The following is a 14,201-nucleotide window of genomic DNA, read 5'->3' on the forward strand; positions in this document are numbered from 1 at the left end:
AAAGTGTTAATTTAAAATGTGTTGTGCTTGAGAAAAGTTTAGATTGTGTGTGTGTGTGTGTTTATGGGTGTACCATTTTGTAGTGGATAAGGAGTTTGAAACACTATGAAGCTGTTTGAGAAGGTGATGATGAGGAGCCTGGAAGACTTCCTACTGTGAAAGCATGTCTATTTTTTTTTTCCAGAGGGCATTTATATATTGTGTTCTGCAAGTGACAGAATTTAAGTGAAAGTGTGAATGGTGTGGTGGATTGCTAATAGGTATCTGTGCTTGTCGTCATTGCAGCAGGATATGGTATTTTCAGAGCACTTGTCACTGACTATTACTGGCTGTAAAAGAGAATGAATTCAGAGAGGTACACACTGCCACCCTGTGTAGCAAATGGGAAAAGCCTCACACTGAAAAGCCCACACTGCTTGGATGAGTTTATGGATTAATGCTGACAAAGATAGACTATGTTTGGGGTGGGAAATTGAAATTCACCAGCCACATGCTTGTGAAGAGTATGTTTTGGCATCCTGGTCACAATAGTTAGCATTGCTTTTGGATTCTGTTCTTGACAAAGTATAGGTCATATATCAAAAGTTTTTTGTTTAAGGTTCTGGTACTGTAGATGCTGGCTCACTGTCACTCTGTCATGAGTCAGGTTTTCATGCAGATGGCGCCTATTCTCAAGTCGGGTGCCATTTAACCATGAGGATGCACGAGATGACTTAATCAAAGAATACCAGTCAAACCATGGTGAAAAACAGTGTAGAAAACATGACGTAAATGTGGCATTTATACTTGTTTGATGCATTAATTTGAGGAACTTTACAGTTCAGAGAGATATGTTTTTGACGATACATCAACTTTTTCACCTTGGCCAAGTAATAAAATGTTTTTTGCAGTATTTTGACATCTCAAAAAAATTTCCAGCATTTCCACTCAGGTTTTTTTAATGCACAGATCAAACATGCACATAAAACCAGGTGGATGGAAACTTGAATAGAACAGAACCATCATGAAATATTATTAGTAACACTTGTGATTTTCCTGCTACAAGTCAAAATGTCTGCTGTTGAGTCATTTCTCCTTCATGTCTCAGGTAACTAACAAAAATATTAGTGATAGAAAATAATACATTGAATTAATTATACTTTTAATTCTTAGTTGCAAACATCAGATGTTTGTAGGGTGTTTCTTACTCCTGCACATCACATTAGAATAATTCGATACATCTGTACAATCACAGTTGCAACTTGGGCTTCAGTGTCTTGCTCAAGGACACTTTTACATGTAGACAGCAGTAGCCAAGTTACCAACCACTGACCCCCTCTGCCATCTGAACTACTGAATCAGAGATGCCACACATTTTCATAACACTGCATACAATTATAGTCCCGAAGTCAACAAAGATGTTGTCAAGTTTTTATTGTTATCAACATTTTCAAAAATCATATCAGCAAACAAAGTTAGTAAAACAACAAATATCTATGTATGTTTTAAATACATTCTAAAATATGGCCAGAGGCTCTATATAGAGCTGATACAGAATGCATAGGTGACCAAGCCTTTTAGACATTGCTTTCTAAAAAGTTTCTCTATTATTGCAAATTGCATACATCACACAATCATTGGTTAAGATATTATTCTTGCACTACTGCAGATTTTATTTCTTCCTGGGAAGTAATGACAAAGATCTACAGGATAAATTGCATACAGGTTCAGGTTGTGCTCTGTACTGCACACCAACATCTGTCTCTAAAAAGTGTGGGCAGCTTGTGCCCGTAGAAATTTGATGGGTGTCAGTTGTAGTGGTGGGTGACCTGATGATCTTATTTCGTGGACTATCATACTGTGGCATATGATCTATTTTTCAGATGAATCACATAGGTTGTGCCATTTAAAAACTGCTGTATTTAGCTATTTAATTTTTGAAAGTTCAATCGCTGTTAACCAGCAACTGTAGCTGGCGATGGCAGTCCTTGACGAGTTGAGCATGAGTTCAAGTAAATCTATGCGATTCAGATTGTGAGTTGCAATCCTACCCAAAAACATTGTCATATGATCTTTTTCTCAGGTTGCCCACCCCTAGTCTGGTGTATGTAATCAGTTCAGTGAGTAATGTGAGAGTCACAATATAAGACTTCCCTCTTTAAAGGGGCTGCACTGGATAGGGATCAACTACAGGCTACTGATCACATTTTACAAAAGCAGTGCTAGGTAGGTTACTTAGAGGAACACTCCATCATTTTGTGAAATACAGTCTTTTGCTGTCTTATCCAGAGTTAGATGAGAAGATTCATATTGATTTCAGTGGGAAGTTATTGGCCTAGCTGTGCACAAAGACTGGAAGCAGAGTATAAGCAGATAGCCCAGCTTTGTGAAGTGAAACTTGGTTTCCATCAACTCCAAAGCTGTCTGAGGGAGCAGAGTGCGGACACATTGGAGCTGGGCAAAGTGAGTGTACAAAGCACTCATTTCACAAATAAAAATTCATTGCATCTTCTCATCTTGGGTGCAGGTAAACAGAGAAAAAGCATTACTTGTATTCAAACACATTTGCTTCAGCATCATGTTTTATAGGATTTCAGTTTTAATTGTCTAATGAGTTGTCTCATTCCACTCACAAGTATTCCAATAAGTAATCTTACTTAATCAAAAATATCTGTTATCAAAATACATTATATTTTCTAATCTTATCACCCAACTCTGAACATGAGAACAGGGTATAATGGGATATAGAGTGCAGTATGGTTTAAGGCCCCTAGGCAGAACACCAGCGAAGCACTTTTTGAGTTCACCCCTGGTACATTAAAAATGATAAATAGTCCATCAGATGATTACATGTGCTCCCCCTTTGATTTCTTGCTTGCCCCTGACATGGATATATGACATTACTACTGACATTTCTCCCTGAACATGTCTGATCTCTGTATTTCTATATGTATTACGTATCTCTATTGTATTTCTGTGTTTGCAGTGACGCTGACTTAAGTCCTCTTTGGATATGCATTGCTCAGCATTGCAAAGGTGCCTGATACAGTAGTCTATTTGCTCCTGTCCACTTCATTTGCTCTATATTTTGCTTTTAAAGAAGCTGTAAATGGTCCATTAAGATAAATGAAAACGCCACTGGCATCAGCCATTTGCTGTTTTTGAAGACAATGATGCATTACCTTTGCTTAGAGTGGCACCAATGACCACACACAATTACATCATTGATCATATTGTTATAGAACATATCAAAGTATTGAAATCATTTTAAAGCTGTAAACATAATGGGGTTGTTGAAAGAGGTTATAGATGTACGATCCAGATAATCATCGTCAAATAATGTCCACCTAAACCAAATGAGGTTATTTTTGTGTCCATAAATGGATATCCCTGTTTTTCCTGAACTAAATCTGAGGATGCAGCCACACTGATCTGTCATTCCCTGTGACTGATTTTCAATTAGTTTGTGTGAATGTTGTTGAGGGCTGTTGTGTCAGAAGAGGTATATCTGTTTTTTTATAGACAGAAAACCTGCAAAGGTGTTCTAACTTTTTGAGACACTTTGTGTATTTAGACATTGGAATTTATCAGAAACAGAAGGATTAAAGATTCCTTTTTTGCCATTCATGGACATGCATTCTGAATGGGCTAAACATGTCAGCGCGAGCAACAAACCGAGTTATGGAGCAACACACTTTGTTAAATTTCTTTCTGTTTAGTGAGTGACCAGTGTGGCTGCCTGGAAAGATATTATGTTTAACAAAATATGTATGAAACAATTGGGACAGTCACTTTCTTATACCGTATTTGTGAAATTACACATTTTCACATAGTTTGTGTTGCTTGATGTTGGCATTGTCATTTGAAAGACAAAACATTTGACATTCACAAGAAAAAACACACATATTTTCCTATAGTGTTCTTTTCTTCCCAATTAAAAAAACAAAAACAAACCATGGGATTGTGCACCTGGCAGCTAGTATAAAAACAGGCAGGAAAATGTTACCCGGTCAGTCTGCTTCATATGAGCTGATACAAGCGGGTCCTGCACCCACATCTTGGGCCTTCTTTGATGACTCTTATTGAGAGGATCAGTATTCCCAGAGAGAAGATGCATCAACGGATGTACCATCACCCATAAGTGTGCCTCCCTGGTCCCCACGAAGGTACTTGCCATTGGTGCCCTTGATGGCGATGCGTCCATGTTCCAGGAACTCAAGGAAAAAGTCCTCTGACTTCTCCCCATCCGAGCACACTAGGCCACTGCTAGAGACGTACCAGAACTTTCCATTCACACCTATAGAAAGATATAAGTGGAATATATTTCAGCCATTTGTTTAAATGAACAACTATTGTTCTAGTAGATGCTCAATATCTATAAAAACAGGATACAGATGTATTGATTGTTATGCGGAAATTTAGTGTGTTATGCACACATCAAAACACTGACTTTTTACATTGTAGGCGCCGTCGTTGAAGATCAATGAGAAAATGTCATAGACAGATCGATTTGCATCCAGAGTGTTGGAGTTCTTGTGGTGACACACAAAGCCATTCTCTCCACGGAGGATCAGCATAGGGCGGTTGATGAGTTTCATCAGGAATAATTCATCATCACCTGCAATGAAGGATAAACACTGTTCATCTATTGTGCATAGGTTTAAAAAAAAAGCTGTACCCATGACAAATACAGCACTGAATCTCAAGTGGCTTGCTTGAAAGCTCTTACCCACGGTATCGCTGACTGCTGAGAGCTGTCCATTCTTCTTTGTACACACATACTTTCCATTGCTTGCCTTGAGTGCCACCCTCTGTCCTTGCCACTCAATGTCAAACATTGTGTTGACCTCTCTGGGGGAGAAAAAAAGACATGGATGGGCAGATGAAGAGGTTCAGGTAAGAGATATGTTAAAACATACAACAAAGTTCTTCTTTTTAAGCTACAAGAGCTTCTTACACTTCTGTGGCAGTGGACTGGATCTCTCCATGAGTCACCAGAGTCCAGTAGGATCCGCCATTGGTCCTGAACATAGACTTTTTGCTCTCCTTATCAATCTCCATCTGGAAGGTCTCCATGTCTGTCTCCACATCCTGATTGGCTGAAATACTCACTCCTGGTAAAAAGGGAAAAGACAACATTGACAGTTCAATAGAAATTATGGATTACCATATTGCTTCTTCTTGAATGCCATTTCCTCTCTAAGGTATAACCAAAGAGACTTGTACATCATACTAATCCAACATTTAATTACATCCATGCATCCTCTGTTGTCGCACCAGATAATACACTTTGCTACCTAAGTTTTCTGTCTCCTCTTGTAGGCAGCAGGTGTTATTAAGTCACACAGCATTTTATTTGGCAGATGGATAAAATGTCTCTGCTATGAATTTCATATATTCACGTTACACTACAGAAAAACACATTAAATTTTCATACATTAATCTGTTTGGTGTATTTCCTCAATAATTTTGGTTGATTGATTATGTGTGACATCAGTGGCATACATGTTAAAAGTGCAATAGCAAATGCTAAAACATTTGATAATGCATTGACCAAATGTACAGTGTTACTCATGGATGTATGGCATTGAATCATACTTATTAAGTCATGATTTACTGTAATTAACAAGTTGTAACTATAACTAACTAAAATTCTTGTTCGCTCCATCATAGTAGAACATATGCTTTGGTCACTTTGCATTGTAGAAATGGATTATGCTGCAGGAATGGTTTGACATTTGGATGTTCTGCCCCCTTTTTCACCACCATGAAAACATGTCTTTATTGGAATACATTTCACCTTTCAAATTTATAGGAATTGAGTGTTTCAAACTCAAACTAGAATGGTATTCAGTAGAGTGCATACCTCCCCCAAGGTGAAATATTGATGAAAATGTCTGAAAAATGCTCTAACTTGCAACATTGTGGAAAGTGATTTTAACTATATCAGCACCAAAAATGTATTGAGTTCTTCCCTGGTTCATGCGCCATCCCTCCACCAGGTTTGGTGCAAATTGATTCAGTACTTTTTGGGTAATACTGCTGAGAAATAAAAAAAACAAACAGACACAACCTCCTGGGCAGAGGTGAAAATATATTTTGAGCAAGTTAACCTATTAACCTGCTTTGTAGCTATTTGCGAGCCATGTATGTTCCCAAGCCTCAAACAAGTAAAGCTAATACAGTAAAATATCAAAAATATGCTTAAAGTTGTGCCTGTATTTCGAGTTAGTCAGTTAGTGCCCTGTTGTCTAAATGCGAGTGCCTCACTTGTCGCCAATCTAGTGTTATATACTTAATCCACATGTATTAACTCTGTCTGATGGGGTGTGTCAGGTGGTGGAGAATTCACAGACACACAAAACTGAACTGTGTCTGCTGCTAGTTCAAATTAGATGCCACAGAAATATCCTTCAACCTTTCTCTTAAGCCTGTTACAACCCTAATCCCCCACAGTCACCCCTCCCTGCTCATTCGCTTGCTGTAATTCCCTGAGTGGTGAAATGCAAATCTGCACCGCAGGGCCCACTAAGCAGCTTTCAGTGCCTTGTTCCTTAAAAAAATGTGAAACTGCCACAAGGCCAACCACTACAGTTAAAAATTAAATTCTTTGCCCCTATGTTATGAGGATGGAGGATGGCCACGTTGTTGAAATATTGCCCTGATAGTGACCTTTTTTAAGACAGAGTTTTATTCATGTATAAGCATAATGATGACTGCTGTCTAAAGTTAGTTTCATAACCTTGTATATTGTACAGCTAGTTCACAAATACAACAGTAAAGCTTTCCTACAGTATGGCTTGTAAAAACTGTTTTAATATAGTTTTAAAGCTTTAAAAAGCTGTAACACAACACAATTTGCTCCACTGTTCTCCCACATTGTTTGCTTGAATAATTAAACAGAACAGAGCGGGTCACGTCATGCGGTTGTAAAGAGTCCTTGTTACTGATATGTCTGGCTATAGCTCTTATTTTGCTGCCACCTCATTGCCACACTGGCCAAGTATAGATCCTCATAATCTGGAGAACTTCACTCGATGGATGACAGTAAAGAGTGAGTAGCTGCAAGGCTTAAAGTCCATTGATGGTAATTGACACCCATGGGGCACAGATCTGCCCTAGAGTCATTTGCACACTGCTTAATCTTCAATGGACACACAGTGGAAATGACAAAGCCCATTACCACAGTTACCTCCACAGTATGACTGTCAGCCACTTTGGATCCAGCAAGACAAGAAAGGCAGGGCTTTTTCTCATTAGCTGGTAAATGTTCCTGATTTGCTTTTTTTGTTACTGTAATGTAACTGAAAAGATTCAATCAAATAAATCCAGGTCATTTCAAGTTGTTTTGAATCCTTCATTACTATACACTGTGTGATATTTGAATTCACTCTCCACCCAACAGTGATACTGCTCCACTCAGGATTCTTATTTGTCAAAATTTATATCAAGTACCCTACTCTACTATGTTGTCTAGCTATTTTACATAGGCTAAGGCTACACTCCTAGCTAACCTCACTCCACACTAATGTGTTTTACTTATAAAACGCATCACTTTTGCTATGTCTACGCCTGCCATCCATACTGCTCCAGGGTTTTTAAGGCTCTGAAATGGACATTTTTGGAAACGCTACTGGATAATCTACTTCCTGTATACACACACGCATGTCCAGTGTATGTAAATGGTCATGTTATGTGTATTTTCAGGGGTGGATGGAGATTATTTATGATACAGAACGAAAATGCTTATCTGGACAGAGATCGCTTTTGTTTTAAAAATGCTGTTTTAAAATGAGCCTCTGTTTTCTAATAGCTTTGCAAAACTCAGGGAAATGCAGAGAACAGAATGCTGAAATGAGACAGAAGACCACTGAAGGGAGAAGACTGCTGATCTGAAATTAACATTACCCAAAAGATGTAACAAGGACAGTGAGGGGAAAAAAACAAAACTTTTATCTTACCAAGAGGTTGGCAATGAGTCACTGGAAAATTTAGTGCAACACTTTTTTGCCTCTCTAAATAAATCTAAAAATGGTCTCACCCAGTCTCACATGCTAACGGTGTGGTAAAGTGCTCAAGGACTTATATAGTGATTGCAAGTCATAGTGGAGGAAATTGCTGTTTTCTTCATTTCATCAAAAGAGAAAAGAGAGCCTCTGGAAGTAGTTCGTTATTTTTAGCTTATATGTTTGTGATATTGTTTGCATGACAATTTGTAACCATGAAGACACCTTTACCTTGCCTCATTTTGAAGACATGAGCAAGCTAGTAAGCTTTAGGTGAAAAGTCATTTTAACTTTAATGCTTTTACTACTCGATTCATTCTATCAGTGGAACACTCAAATACATTTTCTGAATGAAGATATTCAGTTTGTTAATATCAAACTTATCATTAGATAAGGAAGACATGTGATTACATGAAAATTTGCTTCTTCTCAAGACTGCATCACAAGCTGATTACCTTGCTTGACCGAGACAAATCTTTTATTGGCGGCTTGAAAAACTACTTGTGGATGGCTCTCCTCAAGATCAAACAGCTCATCTTTTCCAGGCTTGGAGCATCGGCCAGAACGCAGTGTTCCTGTGGGACCCACCGGGGTCAGATATTTCCCATCACAGTCCTTGAAGGCCAGCTTGCCAGATTTCAGCTCCAGTGTGAAGCTAGTTGTATTGGTGTTCTCCTTCACCAGTTTGCCATCATTGCTGAGGAAACGGCTGTCACAGGTCTTCAGGCTGTACTTTCCGTCCAGGTATACCAAGGTGACCAGGGAGTCCACTCCCCAGGGAATGTTGCTGTCTACTGAGATCTCTCCATCTGAAGCAGACAGATGGGCATAGCGCTTACGTGCCACACTGAGCAGGCTGGCCTGTGGGTGTAAAGCCAGATGGACGGCCCACAGCTCTTGTTCCCCAATGACTTGGGCAAAGCAGGACAGGTAGTCAGCCGAGCCTCCAAAGTAACGCAGGTAAGGCTCTGATTGCAGTGCCCAGCGACCATCTGATTGGGGCACAATAAGGAACCGGCAGTCAGGGTCAGGCTTCTCTGCCCCACATATGACCTTCCCATCTTTGTCAGAGCCCAGATAGCGTCCCAGGTGGCTGCGGAGGAACACTACTTGGCCATCTTGCTCATCCTGCTCTAAGGTCCAGATCTGTTTCTTCTTCATGCTGGTGCCTGAGGCATTCACCTTGAAGCCAAAGGCCTCAGCTGTCAGGTAGCGGTTCTCATAGTTGATGAGGCCAAACTGCAGCTTCAGGGCCCTGTTAATTCCGTTTGTGGGCATGCTTGAACAGGCCGCACGTTAAGATTGCGAATAAAGAGATCTAGGACAAACAAGGGAAACGGTAATAAGGGAAAGCAGGCATGAAACTGAAAAGCAAAAAATAAAGTGCTTGATTTCTCCCCTTTTCCGTGTCTCAAGTCGTAAATTAGCTCCACTTATCTCTCTTGATGGATTGTTTAGTGTTCCTTCCTTCCCTTGTCACTTTCTCTCTCTCCCCAGAGGGCTTGCACAGGCACTTGCTCTCTGTTCCTTAATGAGTTAGGATTAAAATCAGCAGGACACAGCACCTCAATCCAACAAGCTGCTGACGTCACACACCAGAGCACCAACCACAAGCCTCCCCTCCTCCCACTCCTTCCCCGGTACACGCTCAGTGCAGCTTCATTCTCTATCTCTTTCATATCTTCCCCTTATACTCTCATCTCTTTCTTTTCTGCTCCAACCTTGTCTTCCTTACCTGTGACTCCCACTGACACACTCATTTGTCAACTTGACTCCCTATTGGTTCTCACTCTCATATTTAGGTCCATATACTAGTAGCCATGCCATCCAGCCCCAGGATTATCCTAGCTTTGATCTGCTGGCGAGCCACAGCCTAATTGGAAAATGTCCAGAGTAAAGGTGCTTTCGGTTGCTCCCACTGCCTCTCCCTCTTTTTTGAGTTCTTTTTCAAACAGATTTTGTCTGAGATTGAGTTTTTTATTGGCCAGTTTGTGTAAAGCACATTTTGCATAACTTTTCTTATCCACAAATAACAATTCTGCTTCTTAAAGGCTTGATGTAAAGATTAAAACTGTATTAACAAAGAGCCTCTGTCACATTGCATTTGACCATGGTTAATGTACATGGCTGACTGATTCAGAAGTATAGTTTTAACTCTCAAAGCAGTACAAAGATTTCTTTATGAAAGTTATCACCCCAGTTTGCCACATGTAGGTCCAGAGGAACTCTATACCAACATTATGTTTGGTTCAAGTCCTCAGAGATAGGTAAATTTGTAAAGTCTGTGAGCTTAGAAGTATTTGAATAACTAACATTTGAATGTACAAGAATTGCCGATTTGCCTTTTCTTCACTTTCACTTTGGTTAATTCTCAACCTTCTTCTTTCTAATCCTCCAGTTATTCTGTCAGTCAATTGATAACAGAGGACGCAACTCCATGCCCCATGACCTGTGTCCCAGTGCACACCAAGATCAACCTTTGTAAGAGCATTACCACCCTCTTTCACTAAAGTTCCTGGGGGATGTTGAGGGTAACACCAAGGAGAATGTATATTGTGAAGACCAAAAACACAAAAGTGTGTATTCCAAACTATAACACCAAACAAAATCCCTGGGGTTTTATTTCAACTTAAAAATGATTTAATGGTAAGTTCTCTCATCTATTAGCCTTAACAGTTAAAAGTGATTAGCATAATTATATCAGACCATTATAGGGGGTTTAATATTCTAATGATAATCTAAGGACAAGGGTTAGAAATAACCTAAAGCTAAATAGACACACACAAATGTGTATGACGTTGATGTATGTATAGTAACTAAAGGACAGTATCCCTTTTAATTCTCAATGTTTATATCACTGTCACAGAGTGAGGAGCTTGGGGGGCCGTGTCTGACCATTCCCAAAATGAAGTGTTTACATGTATGTAAGATAGTTCTCTTTTGGCTGTAGCAATTATGATGAGATCAAAGGAAGAAGTCAGGCTCTTGTAGAGCGACACAAAGTCTGCGTAGGCCAAGAGGTCAAGGTGGATGGATTATTCGACAAAACGTTTGACTTTAACATGGGCAGTCAAAAACTTTATCATAGCACTGTCATAATGTAAAAGGGTTAGATATTTATTTTTTACAGAGATTTCTAATATAATTTGCCACTGTAAGTGCGCTAATGCAGGAAACACTCCTATGGGTCGTATCAGAATCGAGGACAAATTATCTATGTTGCTCTCTAGTGTTCTTTTTTTGTTTGTTTCTATCACTTTTCATGTGAACACTGGAGTAAAACACAATGAATGCCTTCCAGGAGAGAGGATATTGCCTTTCCCCCCTCTCTAGCATGGATAGCTTCTCACTCTTCCTTTGAATGTGGCTATCTGGAGGAACTAGACACCCACTTGATTTCTGACAGTTGGATAATCTATCATATGCACTACTTCTTTTTGAGCAAAACTTGACCCTAAGGCATGTGACTTCCTGTAGAGGCTAACTGGGACAGGTAAAGGCAAATGTGGTTTTATCTCTTCAGAAAGGACACTATCGAAGTTAGGGACAATAGCCTGCCATCATTGAAAGGGGTGAGACACAATAATCTTTCAAATACAGGAATAACAACACACATTTGGGCAATCTTTCCTCAATGGCATTCATAGTGTTGGACTTGTTTTTACATATGAAAAGTGACAGAAGAAATCATGTGAAGAATGAGAAAGTGCTTTAGAGAGAAGTCAAAATCCTGCGTAATTATGACCATTTCTGTAAGTTGATATTATAGTATATAGTATCTAGTTATTCTGTTGGAACTGTGGGATTTTAGATCAATGAAAGTGGTGCACAGTATTTCATCACAAATAAGGTGTTTATACTGAACTTCTGATCTAAGATAACTCTCCTTCAGTTCTTTAGGTGAGATTCTCTTGACTGTCACTTGTTTTTTTCTTCCTTTTTTTCCTTTTAAACCAAAGTATTCAATTTAATTATGTCAGCAAAAAACATCTCAAGTATTGAAATTCTTTGAAGTTGTCCAAATGATTGTCCGTGCCACTAGATGTCACACCAGACCACAAGCATCTCAGACCAAAACAAATGCTTTGCCACACCTCCAGCTTCCGTTCGGCCACAACCAAACCCAGGCATCCACGATAAGTAAGCCTAATGTTATCATGATTTCTGTAACTGGTCAATAATGAAAACAGACATGTAGCATTATATGCCCATCAAGTTTTTTTTTTTGCATAGAGAAGAAGAAAAGCCAGTTCTGAGTCAAGCTGGAGCCCTTTAGCAGCTCATAGGGCTCTCCACCTTGGAAAAGCCAGACCAGTATTGGATCCTCAGTCGGCTTGGGAAAGAAATTCAGCATTGGACTTTTCCACTGGGACCAGCTCGAATGACACTAATGGAGCTGGTAAAGACTGACGAAGCCGGAAGAAAATTAAGAAACTTAAGAAACTTAAGAAACTTAATGGATCTTTTGATGATCCACTGGCCAACTGGGATTTGAGCCAGTGGTCCCCATGGCCAGTCTGCCTATGCTCTGGTCTTATGTATTTGTTGGAGGCCTTTTTAGCTGAAAAACGTGGCTTCTTCACTGGAGGAAATTCTGGAACGCTGCATACTGCACTCTGCCAGCTTGCGTGTGGGGGGTCCCTGTGTGTTTATAATCGTAGGCAGGGCCGTCGGTTTAACAAGAGTGACTCACATGCACTAACATGCATGCGTGTTTGGACTGGATAGCAAAGCAAAGAAGAGAGAAACTCGGATCGCAACACATACAGAGGGGTGGTGACTTTGTTCTCTGCTCAGGATGCATTACTCAACTATATCTTATTATTGTTTAAAACCTTTAACAACCTTAAACTAACAAAAAGCATAATAATATACACCAATTACAGCCTTGTCTGTAGTATCAGTAACAGTATCTTGTTCTTAAACCTTGACAAAACATTGGTTGGTCTTCTCTTACTTTTCTTGAATTGTGGCATGAAAAAGCAACAATAAAAAAAAACTAAAAATTTTCACACCCTCACATTAACCCCAACCCATCATTCACAAATAAAGAATACCGTAAATAATTTTTCATGCATTTTCACCCTGTGCTCATTGGGTGGCAGCATTGTCTTGTATCAATACATAATGGTGGTTTATTATCTATTATCTATTACAGCTCTGTTGTGTTATCATTAATAGATTAATTACATGAATTTAATACAATGTCATCTTGCTGGTATTTGTTTTTATTGCAGTTTCATAATAAAACTGCAGGGTACTCTATTTGGGAGGATCCTAAATCCATTAATTTATCATTGATCCATATACACAACTTTGTTTATTCCCATAATGAGATGGTGAGCATTATTACCTGTGTCAAAGAGTGTTGTATAACTTTGAATGTATGTTATGGCAGTTCATGCTTGGCAGTCCATGCTTATAAAATTGTTTACACAATCTGTGAAAACAATTCTGTGAAATCTGTGAAAACCGTTGTATGTAGCAGCTCTGTAGGTGCTTTCTCAAGTCTTGGAAAAACACTCCAGTCACTTCGCATGAGTAATCTTGGAGACTACAAATTCTAGGAGAGATATGACTGCTTGTCAGGAGTCTAACAAAATATATAATTCAGTTGCATAATGGAAGTTTAGGGTGCAGTGTTTATGAAGCTTGACCAATCTAGGAAATAAAAGTCAGGATACATTAGCATTTTCTGCATTGTTTCTTGACATTTTTTTAACTGTCCCTCAGAAGTGCAATACTAATATGACAGGATACCCCTTTATTTGCCAATCATTACATTTTTGGGACATAAATGCCATCACTAGCTAGAAAAGGTTCAGAGATTCTCTGTGTAATACAAGAGAAGAATGAAAAATACAGTTAACCAGTGAGATGACAATCATCACTGTAATGAATGTAAGTCCCTGTATAAATAATATTATTTTTTATATTATATAAAACCCAGTTTTGGGACACAGCACAGCTTTCAATTAACTTTAGTTTTAAGTATTTTTATAAAATCGTGAACCAAAGCGATTGATATGCATCCATACACACAGCAGTGTTTTTATGACTGGTTTGATTCATGCACAGTAGATGGCAGTGTTATACTATAAATTGTACCTAGTTTGTTTTCTCCCACACATTTGGATTCCTGTTTTCAGTGGGGTTGTGCTGTGAAATTAGGAATATTTTATGAGAAGAATGTCCCTAATTTTCTCAAGCTTCCTA

General features: G+C 39.0%; 1 protein-coding gene across 3 annotated transcripts; it reads right to left on the reverse strand.

Annotated features, from left to right (window-relative positions):
- Window positions 1-1,373: 1,373 nt before the first annotated feature.
- Window positions 1,374-9,500, reverse strand: LOC111227313 (fascin-2-like). 3 transcript variants are annotated; one of them, XM_022752747.1, is made up of 5 exons: window positions 8,441-9,500; window positions 4,937-5,093; window positions 4,709-4,830; window positions 4,430-4,597; window positions 1,374-4,276 (listed from the first exon to the last, which is right to left on the reverse strand). In XM_022752747.1, exons 1-5 carry the CDS (start codon window positions 9,261-9,263, stop codon window positions 4,071-4,073), a joined length of 1,476 nt encoding a protein of 491 aa, XP_022608468.1. In that variant the 5' UTR covers window positions 9,264-9,500; the 3' UTR covers window positions 1,374-4,070. The 3 variants fall into 3 exon arrangements, with proteins under 3 accessions (XP_022608468.1, XP_022608467.1, XP_022608469.1); XM_022752748.1 differs by having other exon boundaries at window positions 4,188-4,276; window positions 4,437-4,597; XM_022752746.1 differs by having other exon boundaries at window positions 4,430-4,830.
- Between the last annotated feature and the right edge of the window lie 4,701 nt (window positions 9,501-14,201).

Source organism: Seriola dumerili, unplaced genomic scaffold (genome assembly GCF_002260705.1).
Source record: "Seriola dumerili isolate Sdu_G_001 unplaced genomic scaffold, Sdu_1.0 BDQW01000169.1, whole genome shotgun sequence".
Taxonomy (NCBI): Eukaryota; Metazoa; Chordata; class Actinopteri; order Carangiformes; family Carangidae; genus Seriola; species Seriola dumerili.

What these genes read in the sequence shown, in the direction of transcription:
- LOC111227313 (XM_022752746.1), bottom strand. Translation starts at nt 9,263, where the DNA reads ATGCCCACAAACGGAATTAACAGGGCCCTGAAGCTGCAGTTTGGCCTC. An exon ending in ATTTGTCTCGGTCAAGCAAG is followed by an intron (nt 5,094 to 8,440) that starts GTAATCAGCTTG and finishes CCTTTTTACCAG; the next exon opens with GAGTGAGTATTTCAGCCAAT. An exon ending in CAGTCCACTGCCACAGAAGT is followed by an intron (nt 4,831 to 4,936) that starts GTAAGAAGCTCT and finishes TTTCTCCCCCAG; the next exon opens with AGAGGTCAACACAATGTTTG.